This window comes from Amblyomma maculatum, chromosome 3 (genome assembly GCF_055883805.1).
Source record: "Amblyomma maculatum isolate TAMU_Amacu chromosome 3, ASM5588380v1, whole genome shotgun sequence".
In the NCBI taxonomy this organism is placed as follows: Eukaryota; Metazoa; Arthropoda; class Arachnida; order Ixodida; family Ixodidae; genus Amblyomma; species Amblyomma maculatum.
This window is the reverse complement of record NC_139346.1, coordinates 59713410-59730204: the sequence shown is the minus strand read 5'-3', so window position 1 is coordinate 59730204 and position 16795 is coordinate 59713410. Positions and strand designations below refer to the sequence as shown.

At 45.5% G+C, this 16795-nt stretch overlaps 1 protein-coding gene across 1 annotated transcript in view; it reads left to right on the top strand.

The window, feature by feature from the left end:
- The first annotated feature begins 4365 nt into the window (after positions 1-4365).
- Positions 4366-16795, top strand: part of LOC146194841 (uncharacterized) — a 59302-nt gene continuing 46872 nt past the window's right edge. Inside the window, exons 1-2 of the mRNA XM_084596651.1 lie at positions 4366-4418; positions 14373-14512. Coding sequence (XP_084452777.1) covers positions 4366-4418; positions 14373-14512 — 193 coding nt within the window. The remainder of the gene's footprint in view (positions 4419-14372; positions 14513-16795) is intronic.

The following is a 16795-nucleotide window of genomic DNA, read 5'->3' as shown; positions in this document are numbered from 1 at the left end:
TCTTTCGAAGCGACCACTAAAACGTTCGGACAGAAAGAAAGATACTATATTTAAGAACGCCGGTCAAGCGTTTAACATATTCTGTGCTAACAAGGTATTCTGCCCTTCCAGTTGTGCCCAACACAGCCAGGCATTGCAGGTTCTTGCGAAGGGAAGGAGATGCAGGGACTGAACTGGGCGAAAGAGCAGATGAATGAATGGTTTAGAGAGACATATGCAAGAGGAAAGGAATTATTTAGAAAATGTAATTGAAGGTTTCAATACTACAGACTATATATGTGTGCTTTAGAGTAGTTAGGTTTATGGGCGCGGGGTAGCGCGTTGATATGACGTTTTTGGTTTGCCTTAAATCTGCAATCGTGATCTTGTAGGCCAGAGTTCCGATTCACACTATAGGGAATAAGCATGGGATAACGGCACTGAGCTCTGAACATAGCGACTAGCATATGAGTTTGCTCATTTCATGCGACCTCTGCATGATCAAGGACTCATCGTGTAGGATTTGGCGATGGAGCTGGGGAGTATAAGGTGCGCTCTAATTTGTTTTTAGGTAAGACTGAACTAACCGGCAGTGGAAATTCTAATAACCACAGCAGATGTGTCGCCGCAGTCAAGGGTTAGCACACTCAGGTAGTGCTGCAAATGTAAAGACTATTTTCCCGTCTTTAGACCTATAATATTTTTTCTTTTCAATAGCACGTCCGTACTTTTATCATTTTGTAGGGCAGACGAAGCTGAGTATTTCTCGCACATTTTATTTACAGCAGTGCAGAACCATCGGCTAAAACATGGGCTTACAATTGTTCATATTGCTTCACAAGGTAGCGAAGCTGAATTAACGGTGTCTTTTGACTGACCAGTGAAAGAGTTACTATGGCAAATATTTAGTAGATAACTCGCTACGCACAAAAGGATGAGTTTTTCTTTGTGTCTGTTTGACTTACAGGGCTCTATAATGAATATGACAGTTCCTAGGGCAGATGAATTTGATTACAGATTGTTGTGGTAGTTTTGCCTCTCTTCTGAGTGACGGGTTGTGACGCAACTGCTTTCGTATTAATTCTTCGTGCACAGGCTGTTCCGATGGCACATGATCTCCAGGAAGGCGAGGCACGCCGTAGGAAGCGCGAGCGTTCCACTTCAGACCCGCAGGCTCTGACGAAAAAACCCAAGATCTCGGCAGAGAGCAATGTGCACTCGCAGCAGCAAAGTGACGGAAGCCCTAGAGCTGGCAAGAACGACCGCCTTACGCGGATCAGCAACGCCTTTTCCAAGTAAGCGGTTTGAGTTTACACCTGCTGAAAGCACTGGTTTATCCTATCGCTATGGTCAAGGCCGCAATTTCTCTTGGCTGGCTTACAATTGTGAAACAAAGAAGCAAATAACTTTTCTGAAGCCATACTCTTCTACCGAAAAAATAAGCGCGGGTTGGTCCCGTGCTCAAAATTCTCATCGCACTTGAAACCAGGCGTTTGCTACATAATCGTGGTGCTAACGCAAATAACTAGAAATGTTCAGAAGTGACTTTGCGACAAGGCAGATTTGAGCCTCGTGCAAATAAGAAGAGACGTACAGGGGCGTCTGTATTTGAGGGTGGTATTTTGAAAAAAATAGCCGTGAAAAGAACTACACTTTGATGGAATGTTCCGATCGTGAAGTAGCGCATCATAACCTAAGTCATTTAGGATGAAGTTTAGCATACATCCTCTGAATCTCTTGCAGAATGTCACTACGAGATAAATGCACGGTGGCCACATTCTGAATTCTCTCTCCTGCTATCATATATTGACAGTATGCAACCACTGATAACATTGCCGGGATTGGTTGGTCTTGAGACTTTTACTGCAACACCCTGCGGTGCTATTAAATTCGCCACGCCTTGACCCCGAAAGTGGTGATGCTCGAGCACATGCAGCACTCTCCATTCAGCGAATGAAACCTTCAGAAATAAATTTCATCGGTTAAAGCTTCACGTGTGCATTCAATTTAGATGCAGTGCTTAAAAACAGAGCTCTCCAAACAGTAACCACAGATTCACCCTTTACTTGGAAAGACAAGCTAATTATAGCCCCAGCAAGCAGTTCTAAACAGGGTGAATACTGCCGTGAGACGCCCCTGACCAGCCAATAAAAGTACCATATGCCAATGCCAAAATACCTCGTCACTGCTTCGATTTCCTTAATCCCTCTTCGTATAGGGCAATAGCTGTATATTGTCTATCTGGGAGAATCTTATTGCTTTAGTCCGTGTTTAAGATTTTTATTGTCAAAACTGTATTACAAAAAATAATATTTTTTTAAGGGGGCAGAAGAGGTCCCAAAGCAAAGTTCTCAGAAGGACTTTCTATGAAAGAATGTTGTCGACAGAGACGCCACGCACTTTCGGCCATGGACGGAATGCGCTCAGACCCTCTCCGGGCTCCCGCCTCGGCCTCGACGGGGGTGCTCTCCTCCGCTGCGAAGTAGCTTTCGTGTTACTCAGCCATTCCGACATTAGACATCTGGTGGGTGAGGGTGTGCTGAGAGGGACCGAATGGACCGTGCCACCACCGAAACGGACCCTTTTCGGGCAGTGTGTTTTGTACGCCGTGCGAGCGAGTGTTGTAAACGAAGGGACAATAAATCTGTTCCGTTGTTTTGTTTTAACGACTGTGTCGACTACGTACCTTCTCTCAGTAGTGGGATCGCAAACTGCTACCTTCCTCAATAAGTGCCTCTGAAGTGATTCGACCACGAAAAGACACAATGATGCTACGTTCGAAGACAACCAATGGAAGACCAGAGGGCGAAGTATCACGACCGGCTCACTCGACGAACGACAACAGCGTACAGAATGAAGAGACGCAGCCCAACGTCGAAAGATATTCCAGGAATGCTGCAACGGTAAGCAGCCACGACATGGCCAGCCCCAACGAAGCAGTGCCGATCCCAGTGCCTTCGACCTCCATGCGCTGATGCAGGCGGCGAAGCAGACGGCGGTACGAGAGGCATTGCAGGAAGCAGCCCCGCTAATGCAGTCGGCTCAATAGCCACTACACCACCCACCGGCAGGTGCATAGGGCGTCTCTGATGGACAATTGCTGACGGCGAGCTCGCACCTGGTGCTAATATTCGACCCATCTTTGCACGCTCAGCCAACGGTTGAGACGTGACTCAATAAGGTGGACAATCTGGCTGCAGCCTACAGTTGGAGCGACCAGAAGACCACTTGCTTCTCCCTCACTAAGCTGCAGGGCGTCGCAAAAACATAGCATGATGGGCTCACAGATGTATAACGAACTTGGGCCGACTGGAAAACTGAAATGAAGAGGACGTTTCCATCGGCATCCAGTTTCCAACGCACGTTCCGGAACATGGAATCACGAATGAAGGAGCGCAACGAAATTGTTGAAGCGTACTTCTACGACAAGCTGACCAAAGCAAAGGCGCTGCAACATCGGTTAAGCATCTTGTATCAAGTACGTCATCACTGCACGTAACGACGAAGATCTGGTGCGGACCCTCAGCGTTCGAGACTACGCAAGCCCAGATGAGTTGCTCCAGTGCATGAAACGGCTCTGCGACAGAACTGACACTACGAAGCAGACGAGACACAAGATGCTTTATCAGCTGTTGGATGCTCTACACTCACACCGCTTCAAGAGGGCAAAGACTGTGTAGCGGCAACTGCTCAACGTTCACCTTGCACCGGGTGTGAATCAGCAAAGGACCCGGACGGAAATAGAATGTAAAAGGCGAGCCACTTTGTTCTTTGACTGGGCATGGCAGCATCGACAGAATGCGGAGCACTAATCCGTTTGTCTATCTTGTGAACTATGTGGCCTTCTCGGATGTTTCAATGGTGGCTGTCCGAACATCAGCGTGCTGAACCTCTCTGCGCATGTCCATCTTTCAACGCATCAAGACATCGATCAAGAAATACGCCCACCAGCATTGGAATCTTGGCGTCTGTATCATCGTTTTTCGGCAACACGTGCTGATTGCCAGGAACCTGCACTGCAGGGGGCATCACAGTGCACTCAAGCTATAAATGGGACTCCCGCCTGTTTCGCAGCCACTGGGCATGGCAGCATCGACAGAATGCGGAGCACTAATCCGTTTGTCTACCTTGTGCAGCTATGTGGCCTTCTCGGATGTTTCAATGGTGGCTGTCTGGACATCAGCGTGCTGAACCTCTCTGCGCATGTCCATCTTTCAACGCATCAAGACATCGATCAAGAAATACGCCCACCAGCATTGGAATCTTGGCGTCTGTATCATCGTTTTTCGGCAACACGTGCTGATTGCCAGGAACCTGGACTGCAGGGGGCATCGCAGTGCACTCAAGCTATAAATGGGACTCCCGCTTGTTTCGCAGCCACTGGGCATGGCAGCATCGACAGAATGCGGAGCACTAATCCGTTTGTCTACCTTGTGCAGGTGAGCAAAACGTACGGAAAATGCTTCCGTTCTAATGACCTATTCCTGTTGGTGCTGCCGTGCCCTTGGCTTTGCTGCTTGCTAGAGGTTTTTACATTTTGTCTGAGGAATTATTATTGTTAGCAGGTGACATTGAATCGAACCCCGGCCCTGACATGACACTAATTTTGCAACAACTTAATGAAATCGCAGTTGACATAAAGGATATAAAAGAGAATATATTACTGAATATAGAGAACAAATTAGATGCCCTGTCCATGCTTGAAAGCCAAGTAACGTTCTGCCAAGAACAGGTTAGTTGCATGAGTACAACGATCGAAAGGCTTGAAGCAAGGGTTGAGCAACTTGAGAATTATAGTAGGAGGTCAAATTTGATCATTTATGGCATCCCGGAAACTGAAGAGGAAACAAATGAATCACTTGAAGAAACTGTAAACAAAGATATTTTTCATGATATTTTAGGACTCAACCCTGTCCCTATTGAGCGGGTACATAGGTTAGGTAAGCCGGCAATTGACAAAACACGTCCTGTAATCATAAAGGTTTTAGACATTAGACATAAAACTGCGATACTCGAGAACGGAAAGAAACTAAAGGGAAAAGATTATTCAATTGGCGAAGACTTTTCAAAGAAAGTTCGTGAACTAAGAAAGAAACTATGGGACAGCGCGAAGCTGAATCGAGATAAAAAAGAACGGGTTTCCTTGGTTTTTGATAAGTTATATATCAATAATATCCCTTACGTATGGGACTGCGAACAAAATGATAAAGTGAGGGTTCAAAAAAACGACGAGGTCACCGCAAATCGGCCCGTGACGCGAAGTTGCTCGCAGCTGCGAAACCGCTCACCGAAAAAGTGAGCAGTTCATTTAACTCAGCTTTTTTCTTCACTAACACAGATAGCTTGTTTTGCAATAGTAACACGGGCCAATTTAGTACAAAATGCTTGAGAATAGTTAACATTAACGCACGCAGCGTTGCAAACAAGAAAGACTCGCTTGAAATTAAACTGCTGCAGTTCGACCCACACATATCAGTCCTGACGGAAACTTGGTTACGCGACGACTTAGCAGATGACCTGGTATTTCCTCCTCATTATAAAGTCGTTCGCAAGGATAGGACCTCAAGGGGTGGCGGCGTAGCCGTTCTCTTGAAAGACTCTGTAGAATGCGACCTCGTATATGACGTTCCTGACCTTGAATGCCTTTGCATGAAAATTTCTTGCTGGGGTCATTATTTTATCCTGTACGCTTGCTACAGGCCACCAGATGCCACACCCGACTATATTATTAAGCTACAGCATCACCTGTCTTATTTCCGAAATAGGAAAATACTGCTAATAGGTGACTTCAATCTGCCAGATGTGTGCTGGGACCGTTTCCAGGGCGGTACTAAATATGGGAGCAGTGCAGACGTTATGTTTGAGATCATGCTTACTCATGATTTAGCTCAAATTGTAAATCAACCTACTCGTGTACAAGGTACATCTTCCTCTATACTAGACCTAGTTTTTGCTAGCCGTCAATATTCTATGCATACTGTGTCAGTTGAAGCAGGCATTTCAGACCATCCCCTGGTAAGCGTGTCGATAGATTTAGTTAAGTTCCCTTCCCTCAACAAAAAAGTCAGTCACGTACGATCTTTCAAGGATTATTCTAGGGCTGATAATGCCGCAGTGATTGAACATATGGAAACTTGTTTATCCAGTTTCGATGAAAATGATGTCTGCAAGCTGTGGGAGCGATTCGTCGAAATGTGTCAATACTGTCTAAATACCTTCGTTCCAAATAAATGCAAAAAAGTTCACAAACCCACACCTTGGATGACGCGGAAGATTATTCAACTGAAGCGAAAACTAAAAAGAAATGAGAAAAAGAACCGCCAGTTAAGTCAGATTGAAACGCTTAAAAATAATCTTGAACGTGCGGTTCGTGAGTCAAATGACTTGTACTTTAACACAACGTTACCCAATTTTGTTAAAAATGACCCAAGTAAATTTTGGAACTTCCTGAGTGATAGCAAGAAACATATCTCAAAAATAACATCGCAGGGAGATACACTGACTGATCCGATTGACAATGCACGTAATTTTAATGCTTTTTATCACAGCGTATTCCCTGAAGCAGGTACACAATGTGTACAAAGAGCGTCATATTTTCCTGTATCGGAGGTGGACTTTGTTAGCCTCCCTGGTGTATTTGCTTTGCTTTTAGAATTGAAGCCTAAAACTTCTTCTGGTCCTGATAATTTACCTAATGTATTTTTGCGACGCTATGCCGAAATAATTGTGAAGCTTCTTTTTGTGTTGTTTAAAAAATCTCTCTTGTCATCAAAACTTCCGGTTGAATGGAAGACTGCTCGAGTTGTTCCGGTCTTTAAAAAAGGCGACTGCACATTATTACAAAATTATCGTCCTATTTCTTTAACTTCTGCATGCTGTAAAATGCTCGAACACATTATTGCTAAACATATTAACAAATTTCTTGAACACGCCGTATTAAGCGACTGTCAGCATGGGTTTAGAAAGGGCTATTCTACAATAACACAATTAGTTACAATAGTACATACTTTTGCTAAAACACTGGATATGAATGGCCAAATAGACACCATATTTATGGATTTTAGCAAAGCATTTGATAAAGTTCACCACGGAAAGCTCATTCAAAAACTAAAAAATATTAATCTTCCAGACATTTTATTATCATGGATTGCAGATTACCTCACGAATAGAGTGCAATTTGTTTCAGTCGATGGGTGCAGCTCCAGTTGTCTCCCAGTCACCTCTGGGGTGCCCCAGGGAAGCGTCTTGGGACCTTTGCTTTTTCAGATTTATATAAATGATATTGTCAATGTAGTTACTCCAGGAACGCATATTCGCTTGTTTGCAGATGATTGTGTTGTATTCCGTTAAATTACGTGTACTAACGATCAAAATGAACTTGACTGGTGTCTAGAAAATGTTCTTGACTGGTGCAGTGAGTTTTCCATGGCTCTTAACACTGAAAAAAGAGTTTCGATGCAAATAACACATAAAAAAACCCGATTAACCATGCGTATACCATTGGATCATCAACACTAAAGCAGGTTAATAGTTACAAATATCTAGGTGTAACAATAACAAGCAATCTTTCCTGGAACTCACGTATAGATAACATATGCTCCTCTGCATTTAAAAAGCTATGTTTTCTGAGGCATAAACTAAGAAATTCTCCTTCTCACGTAAAACTGCTAACGTATACCGCTTACATCAGGCCAAAGCTTGAGTATGCATCGGTTGTATGGGACCCATTTACTAAGCTTAACATCTATAAATTAGAAAGGGTTCAAAGAAAAGCTGTTAAGTTTATCTATTCGAAACTTAAAATCACCGACTCCCCCACTGATATCATGGCGACTAAAAATATTGAATCACTTGAAACGCGAAGAGCAAAATATCGCCTTGAGTTACTTAACCATAAGTTAGCTTTGGATCCTTCACAGTACATATCCCCTTTATCCAAACGGCATACCCGACATCCTCACATTCAATCATTGACGCCGTATTTTGCGAAGACTGATTGTTTTAAATATTAGTTTTTCCCGCGGACAATATCCGATTGGAACCATGTTATGGCACTGTCATAGTTTCTCAAAATTTGCCGGTTCATTTTTATGCATGTTTCTTTTGATTGTGTTCTGTATCTTCTGAGGTTTGTTACAATATATGCCTGTCCTGCTTGGACCCTGAAAAGGGTCTGCGGTATGTACTTAATAAATAAAATAAACAAATAAATAGATAATCGCTCTTCATACGGACATTTTTTGGTAGCATGACCTAAACCTCAACGTAAACCGCGATGCACGAATTGTAAAAAATCGGGCTACGAGACCAAAGATTGCTATTCGAAGAAAGGCTCAACAACTAGCAACGGGACGAATCCAGCTGTCCCTGCGCAAGAGAGCAACGATACAGTGAGCAGCATGATGCCAAATCAAAAGTACTTCAAGAGTGTTAACGTGAACGGGAAGGCGAATAAGGCATACGTCGACATGGGAAGCTAATGCATAATGATGAAGGAGAGCGAAGCAAAACAGTTGAAATTCTCATATGATCCTCTAAGCCGTCCCTTTACGATCAGCTGGTATGGATCGGGAAAAGCGACGCCAATGGGCAGTTTTTAAGCGCAATTACATGGTGGACCAGGCTACAGCCGACGTCTAGATCCACGTTGGCCGAGACGATGTACAAGCTGTCCCACTGCTTGTCGGGCAACCTTTTACCGAATAGCCTCCCATAACAGTGGTGCGCTGCAAAAATTCAGTGCCCAATTTTGAGGAGCATGACGAGTCGGAGGATGAGGACGGGACAATGGACAACTTAGCTGTACCGGCCCTACCTCCGCGCCGAGTGAACTTGTGGGCAAAGGAGGCTGTTGTGATACCTCCGAATTACATCGGCTTCATTCACTGGGCAGTGACAGCTTTACTCACAGTGACATCTTCGTCCACGGAAAACTGCACGAGCCACGAGGCCAATACGTACCACGCGGTGTGCTGAGGGAAAACTGAGTGTGCGAGCTATGCATACCTAAAGCGAACGTCTCAGAGTCCTCGCTAATCATTGTGCAAAACCAGAAAATCGCAAGGGGAACATTGTGCATGGAAGAACACTCGGAACCCTCCATTCTTGTAAACTGCAATGAAAGAAAGTCGACAAAAGCAATCTCTGGAGATGATGTAACGATCGGCTGGTCAATTTGTAACACACAAAAGGAGTCACTCGTCGCGGTAATTAACGAGCACCGCGACAGCTTCGTAACTTGCCTATCGGAAATCGGCTGCACACGCGCCACTGCAATGAAGATTGAGGTGACCACGGACACTTCGGTAACGTGCCGCCCCTATCGCCTAGTACACTCTGAAAGGCAGGCTGTGAGAACTATTATCGGCGAACTCAAAGAGGTTGGAGTGGTTACGGACTCTAACTCTGCCTACGCGAGCCCTATCCTAGTTGTAACAAAAACGTGGTGAGAAACAGCTTTGCGTAGTTATTCATTATTAATATAAACAGCGCGAACACGAAGACAAAACACAAGATAAAGGAAACCACAGTACAAGCGCTGACTCACAACTATGCCTAAGCCCTTTACTCCAAGGCCCAGAAAAACAAACATGAAGAAAACGAAACAGTCACGTGAAACAACCCCTGGGTTCACCTGCTGCATAAATAATCACTTAAAAAAGACACCTCTTTGCTTGAAAGAGCAAGAGAAGTCTTGCTAACACACTTATTGTTGAAAGAGCCAGACTTCTCTTGCTCTTTCAAGCAAAGAGGTGTCTTTTTTAAGTGATTATTTATGCAGCAGGTGAACACAGGGGTTGTTTCACGTGACTGTTTCGTTTTCGTCGTGTTTGTTTTTCTGGGCCTTGGAGTAAAGGGCTTAGGCATAGTTGTGAGTCAGCGCTTCTACTTGGTTTCCTTTATCTTGTCCTTTGTCTTCGTGTTCGCACTGTTTATTTTAATAATGAATAAGTACCAACTCGCCCAACAAAGTATCTTGGTAAGCTTTGCGCAGATTTCCGAGCCCTCAACAAAATAACTAAGAAGGATAGTTATCCGCTCACATTAATTGACAACCAACTTTACAGGCTCCACGACAAACGACTTTTCACTAGCCTAGACTCTGCGTGTGGTTGTTATCAGGTGCCTATCAATGAAGACTGTCGAGAGAACTCGCCATACGTTACTCCAAACCGTTATTACGAATTCACCCGTATGCCATTCGGACTTGTCAACGCACCAAGCGTGTTCCAGCTCGTGATAAACACGGTGCTCGAACCGCTCAGAAACACAAACGTCATTGCGTACATGGATGACTTGCTGATTCCCTCGGCCTCATTTGAGCATCGTTTTCTCAGAGACCTTGTTGCCACTTTCGGAGCTCCACGGAGTCTGATTACTGACCAGGGAACCGCTTACACCAGCCGACAGTTCGAGAAGTACTGCAAGTCACTCAACATAATTAACGTGAAGAACGCAACGTGCGCACCTAGGGCCAACGGGTAGATCTAAAGGTACAACCGAATGATAACGCCCGCCATTGCCAGTCTATCACAACGAGGCGGCGGAAAAGGCTGGGACGAAACTCTAAAGCAGGTGCAATGGGGAACCAACACCGTAATCCGAGCTACGAAAGCGACCTCATTCAGTCTGTTTTTCAACTTTCACCCAGGAAACGTGACAGGAGACCCAGTTCATGACGCCATCGGACTGGAGCTTGAAGCCAGCCTTCCTAAGCTACGGGAGATGGCAATTGACAATATTCGTCAGGAACAGAATAAACAGAGAGAGAGTTTCAACAAGCGACGAAAGAGAGCGTCGAGCTAGTAACCAGGCGACATGGTGCTGATCGAGAGAGTCGCGCAAGCAGTGCCCAAAGCACAGGGGACCGTACATGGTAGTGGTAATGCTTCCCAACGACCCATACAAAGGGCAAGACTTCCCCGAAATGCAGCGTACCAGGCGCTTCCACGAAGACGTCGTGGCGGTGGACCGGATAAGGCGTTTCACCTTGGGAACCTCAGCCAGCGGCGATTTCTCTTCACAAGACACCGAAAGCGACGACGGCAAAGCGACCTACGAGTAAGAAAAAAAAAGAGAAAACGCAAGACTCCATTCCAACCGAAGGCGTTTGAAAAGAAAACGATGGCCGAATGTGTTCGATAGAGACACCACGTACTTTCGGCCCATGGACGGAATGCGCGCAGACCCTCTCCGGGCTCTCGCCTCGGACTCGACGGGGGGCGCTCTGCTCCGCTGCGAAGTAGCTCTCGGGTTAATTGGCTATTCCGGCCTCGGACATCTGGTGCGAGAGGGCGTGCTGAGAGGGACCGAATTGACCGTGCCGCCACTGAAAAGGACCCTTTTCGGGCAGTGTGTTTTCTACGCCGTGCGAGCGAGTGTTGTACACGAAGGGACCATAAACCTGTTCCGTTGGTGTTTTTAACGACTGTGTCGACTACAAGAATACCTCCAACAAATACAAGAATTGGCGAACGTATAGCATTAAAATAGTGTTACGAGGCAAGTCGAGATGTTAGAAGGTGATGGTACGTCGTAGCCGCAACAGTTCACCGTCAGGGACACACTCACAGGAGAACGCAACGACAGCAACGATCCCCCCATCAGTATGTTTGTGCTGCTTAATAACACATTATACCGAAGCAATATGCGACCAGATGGTGTAGACCTTTCGCTTGTTGTCCCGACACATCTACGCTCTGCTGTTCTAGCGCACCTTCATGATGCTCCTACAGCAGGGCACCTAGGATTGTCCCGCACATACGACAATGTTCGACGGCTATTCTACTGGCCTGGCCTCTACCGCTCTGTTCGTCGCTACGTCACCGCCATTGAGCTGTGCCAGCGCAGGAAGACCCCGTCTCTTCACCCTAGTGGGCCCCTGCAACCACTCGCAGTTCCAACTGAGCCCTTTTCTCGAGTTGGTCTCGACCTGCTTGGGCCATTTCTCACATGCACTTCAGGGAACAAATGGATTGCCGTAGCGACCGATTACGCCACCCGGTATGCCATAACCAGAGCAATCCCCACCAGCTGTGCCTCCGACATTGCAGACTATTTTGCATGACGTCATCTTGCTTCATGGTGCTCCTCGTCAACTGCTCACCGATCGCGGTCGCTGCTTCCTTTCTAAATTTGGTAAGGACCTTCTGCGCTCATGCGCTACGCGCCACAACTTCACAACGGCCTGCCATCCACAAACGAACGGTCTTACTGAGCGCCTTAATCGTACCCTGATCGATATGACGTCAATGTATGTTTCTGACCATCACCGTGACTGGGACATCTCTTTACCTTTCATAACATTCGCTTATAACTCCTCACGGCATGATACCGCCGGATACTCTCCCTTTTATCTACTCTTCGGCCGCAACCCTCTTCTTCCCTTCGACACCTTACTGCCTCTTGACGATTCCTCCTGCAGTTACGCTTCTGATGCCATAGCCCGCGCTAAAGCCGCCCGTCATATTGCTCGAGACCGGCTTCGTGCGTCTCAGCGCTCTCAAAAGCACGGTTACAATCTCCAGCACAGTGACGCCTACTACCCTCCTGGCTCCCTCGTACTCCTCTGGCTCCCTGCTCGACGTGTAGGCATGTGCGAGAAACTTCTGCCCCGCTATGTGGGCCCTTACCAGGTCTTGCGGCAACTTACCGACGTGACGTACGAGATTATCCCTGTGAACCGCCACTCTCCTGCAAACCATCATCCAGAAGTCGTGCATGTCGCCCGTCTCAAACCTTATATCTCGCGCTCACCTGTGTTGTCTACGCACCGGGACTGTGCTTCTTCCGCAGGGTGGGGGGGGGGGGGGGGGGTATTGTTACGGTAAGCAGTGAAAGAGACGATGACGAAGTGCTGGGCTAGTGGAGAAAGACGACGCTGCAGCTACGTCTGGTTCTCCTGTGAGTGTGTCCCTGACGGTGAACTGTTGCGGCTAGGACGTACCATCGCCTCCTAACATCTCGACGTGCCTCGTAACAATATGTTAAAACCTATGAGCAACCAAAGAAACGATACTTCCTTAAAAAGCTTAACAGTTCGGTTATATATATTTAATAAAAAGATGTTGATATTACTTGAAATAGGGACGACTTAACAAGTGAATTCCAGAGAAGTATAGCTAAAAACAAAACGGTTTGCATGTTATAACTAATGGAAACTATGGAAAATACTGTGCTCGGCTTTTGGGAACGTGTAGTCAGATGTCAGTTTTGTAAGCTGAAGGAAGGGCTGTAAAAAAATATCGCCATTACGAGCACTTTATCTAAGTGCTACTAATCTTATGTAGAGCATACTAAATAAAGAAGGAAAGTAATAATTTGGTATAGGGGGTCAGCTGAGACAGTGGACAGTGAAGGGAAGTATTCGAAAAGCACAATTTTTAAATGACGGTTGGTTGACGTATGAGTGAAAAAATTACATCCCCAATATTGTGACGTGGTGTGGTAACAATGCTGCCGTCTTCAACAGATAAGGAGACTGGGGCTTCACTGGAAACAACTCTTTATTGGGCTGACTTTCGCCCGCAAAAGAGCTGTACAACTCGGCTGCAGCGATAGCAACAATCGTGCTAAGCGGTGATCGACCTGCGAAATGCCCGTTTCACGCGTCTGCGCTCTATTTAAAGGCCACGTAGAAAGATCGAGATAAAACTGCAACTGGTGACTAGCATACACTGGAACATTGTAGAAACACACGCGAATGCCTGCAATCTCTGAGATACATCGCCACGCATCTTGTGCAACAAAGAATATTCTAAGGCTACGTCTTGCGACAAAACAATGAACAAAAAAACTAAAATACATACTTGATTCGTGCGCTGCAATCGTACTGATAAGGCTGCATGCCGGCGGTTGTAAAAAAATGAATAAATAAAGTTTTCGATGGTTCCTCGGCAGTACGATATTAATAGTTTAAGTGAGTGTGAATAAATACAAATTGCGGAAGGGTATGCTGCTGAAAGTAATGACGTTTTAAAAAGCATCGTAATACCAAAAGCCACTTTTTGCATGGTGATGCCAATATACGCATGCGGAATAAAGAAAATTTAGCACGCTAGTACTTCTTCATTGTTTTCGCACCCTGCTGAATAAAATTGTCACTCTTGGCTTACACATTGTAGGAGTTCATGTTTCCGCGGGCGCTATCCATAAAGCAACGTTTGTTCATTTAAAATATGTAAGACCTGATGGGAATTTGCACACAATGTGATGCGCTGTTCCCTAATTTCTGCATCTGAAAATAAGGTGAATGACCTGCGTTTTTGTATTGGCAAGTGATAAAACTGATGCCCTCCACCAAGTGAGATGGCGCTAATAATTCGGCGGTCCTTTCGCTCCAACCATATCTATTGCACAACCGTGTTTTATTCCCTTCTGCTGCCTTCGTGCAGGATTGATGACCTTGTCGAAGAGTTTTGGGACGTGCGGTCGCCAACAGAGCAGATTTTGTGGTACTCCATATGGTTCACCGTCATTTTGATCAGCATCATTTCAACCTACCTCAGCTACGTCGTCTTGATGCACAACAAAGGTAGCTTCTTGGATTATTACACTAAGATTTTGTGAATTTGTCCGTGTTTCTTACAATCAGTGGGCACGTAAAACACACTCACTCTTCATAGCACTATAACAAGAAAATCACTGATAGAAGCGGTATCTTCCGCTTATTAGTACTTGATGACTGCAGATCTTAATTTATAATATGTTGGATATAGGATGCATAAGTATGTGTTGATACTGTCACGTGGCGGCAAGCCGGTGAGCACAGAACAAAGAACAGAGAGAAGATGTTGGATGACAGTCAGATAACGTTTAATGAATCTGTGTGCGGGCCTAGCGCGCGCGCTCCTGCCCGCGCCACTGTCCTTTTCTTCCTCCTTCGTTCGTAACATGACCCGGGGCCACTGAGCGATCGTCCCGATCGTAGACGAGGAAGTTTACCGATGATGATTCCATGGCATGATGATGGGCGTGTCTGGATGCTTGAAGAAGAGGAAGAAGTAAGAATAGAACGGCTTGCCGGTACGATGAAGTCAGATGGCCTCGGTTTCATACCCCGCATGTAATTCTAGTGCAAAACCTGTTACAACCTTTGCACGTAGTCCTTTCTAATATCCTTCAGACAAAAGTAAGTGCATCGTCGGTTCAAAATCTCTAGGATGACATCTTTCCAAGTAATACAAAACAGTTATCACCTCACATTTTAAATGGATTATTAGAAGATCATTTACAAAGTCTTCCAGTTAGCATAATGATAGCAACTGATGCTTCTCAATTTCATGAAAAGGCCGGCGTTGGAATATACTGTCCGCTCTTAGACTGGGCTTTTTCAGTCCGTCTTCCGGATTTTACCCAATTTTCCAGGCGGAGTTGCTGGCGGTGGTGCTTGCTCTGCGCAAACTAGACCCACCGTACTCAACAGTGGCTGTAATAACATACTCTTATTCCTTGTGCTTGTCGCTTTCTTCGAATATGGATTCGCAAATTTTAAACACCTTTCTTTCATTGCTCCCCTCACATTTTAGCCTCATACATATAGTGTGGGTACCAGGTCACAGTAATGTGACAGCCAATGAGGTTGTTGACAGACTATCTAAAAAATCTCTGAATGGCCCTGTGTTGCCCATCCTCGCGGCAACAGCGTACATAACAGCAGCACGTTTTCGGAGACGTGCCTTAATAAACACGCTGTCTGGATTTGTTTTATCATCGAATGACTACCTGCATCTCAAGTATTCCTGAAATAGGAAATCATGTCAATTAAGGCAGACTGAGGTCTCTTTAACCAGGCTACGCTCTCGTATTCCTGCCCTAAATTTCTATGTGCACAGGTATGGTTTGGCGCTTTCTCGCGTGTGCGCATTCAGCGCGGAACCGGAAACAATAGATCATTTCTTGATATTTTGCCGCCATTTTACCATGATGAGAAAACGGTATTTAGAGTAGTTGTTACAACAGCTGGGTCTGAATTTGAGCAGCCAGATTTTATTATCGTTCGGTGCCACCATGCTTGAGTACAGCCACAGGCCTCTTTTTAACGCCATTCAAAACTTCTTGATAGAAAAAAAAAGTCTACCTTGCTAATATGCTTTGAATTATTAATTTGTACATATAAATCTTAGTATTCTCCTACTGCGTGCGTTAGTATTTACTTTTTTATATGGTATTTTCATATTTACATTTCCTTCCCTATTCCCTAGCAATTACTTCTATTTATTTTTGCGATGTAGTTATACATCTCAGAATCTAATATCTCTGCACCCCAATTCTTGGCCGATCCCCCTCTGAGGGTATGTGCCATCACATTAGAGAACAACGATGTCTGATGCGTGGGTGATCCGCCTCCCCTGGAGCTGTCAACCATCCGTAACCAGAGTCCATTCCACGGGACCGATGGCTCGACGTCACGTCGGGCAGCTTGGGCGGGGGTGGCGTGTTCGTGTCTATCGGTTCAGTTCATCATCAGTTCAGTTCATCAGTTCACTTTATTTCCTTTCAAGTAAAAGTTGAAGACGAGGCAAAAGGCGTGTAACCTGACAAGGCCTCGTCTCCCATGTGCAGCTCGTAACAGGCAACACGTTACGATGCATACAAAGGGAAATGTCCTGATTAACAATACAGCAAATTAAAAAAAAATAGATATACAAGGTACATATCAACACACAATGCAGTTTACAGTACAACACCCGAAGTAGCACACATTACATGGCCCACCGGGGGCCCGTATGGGCAAGTTGGGCTTGGGCAACCACAATAACACCCACGAGGGCCCACTTTAGGGATCAAGCGGGCAAGCCCAAATTGGGCTTGCCCT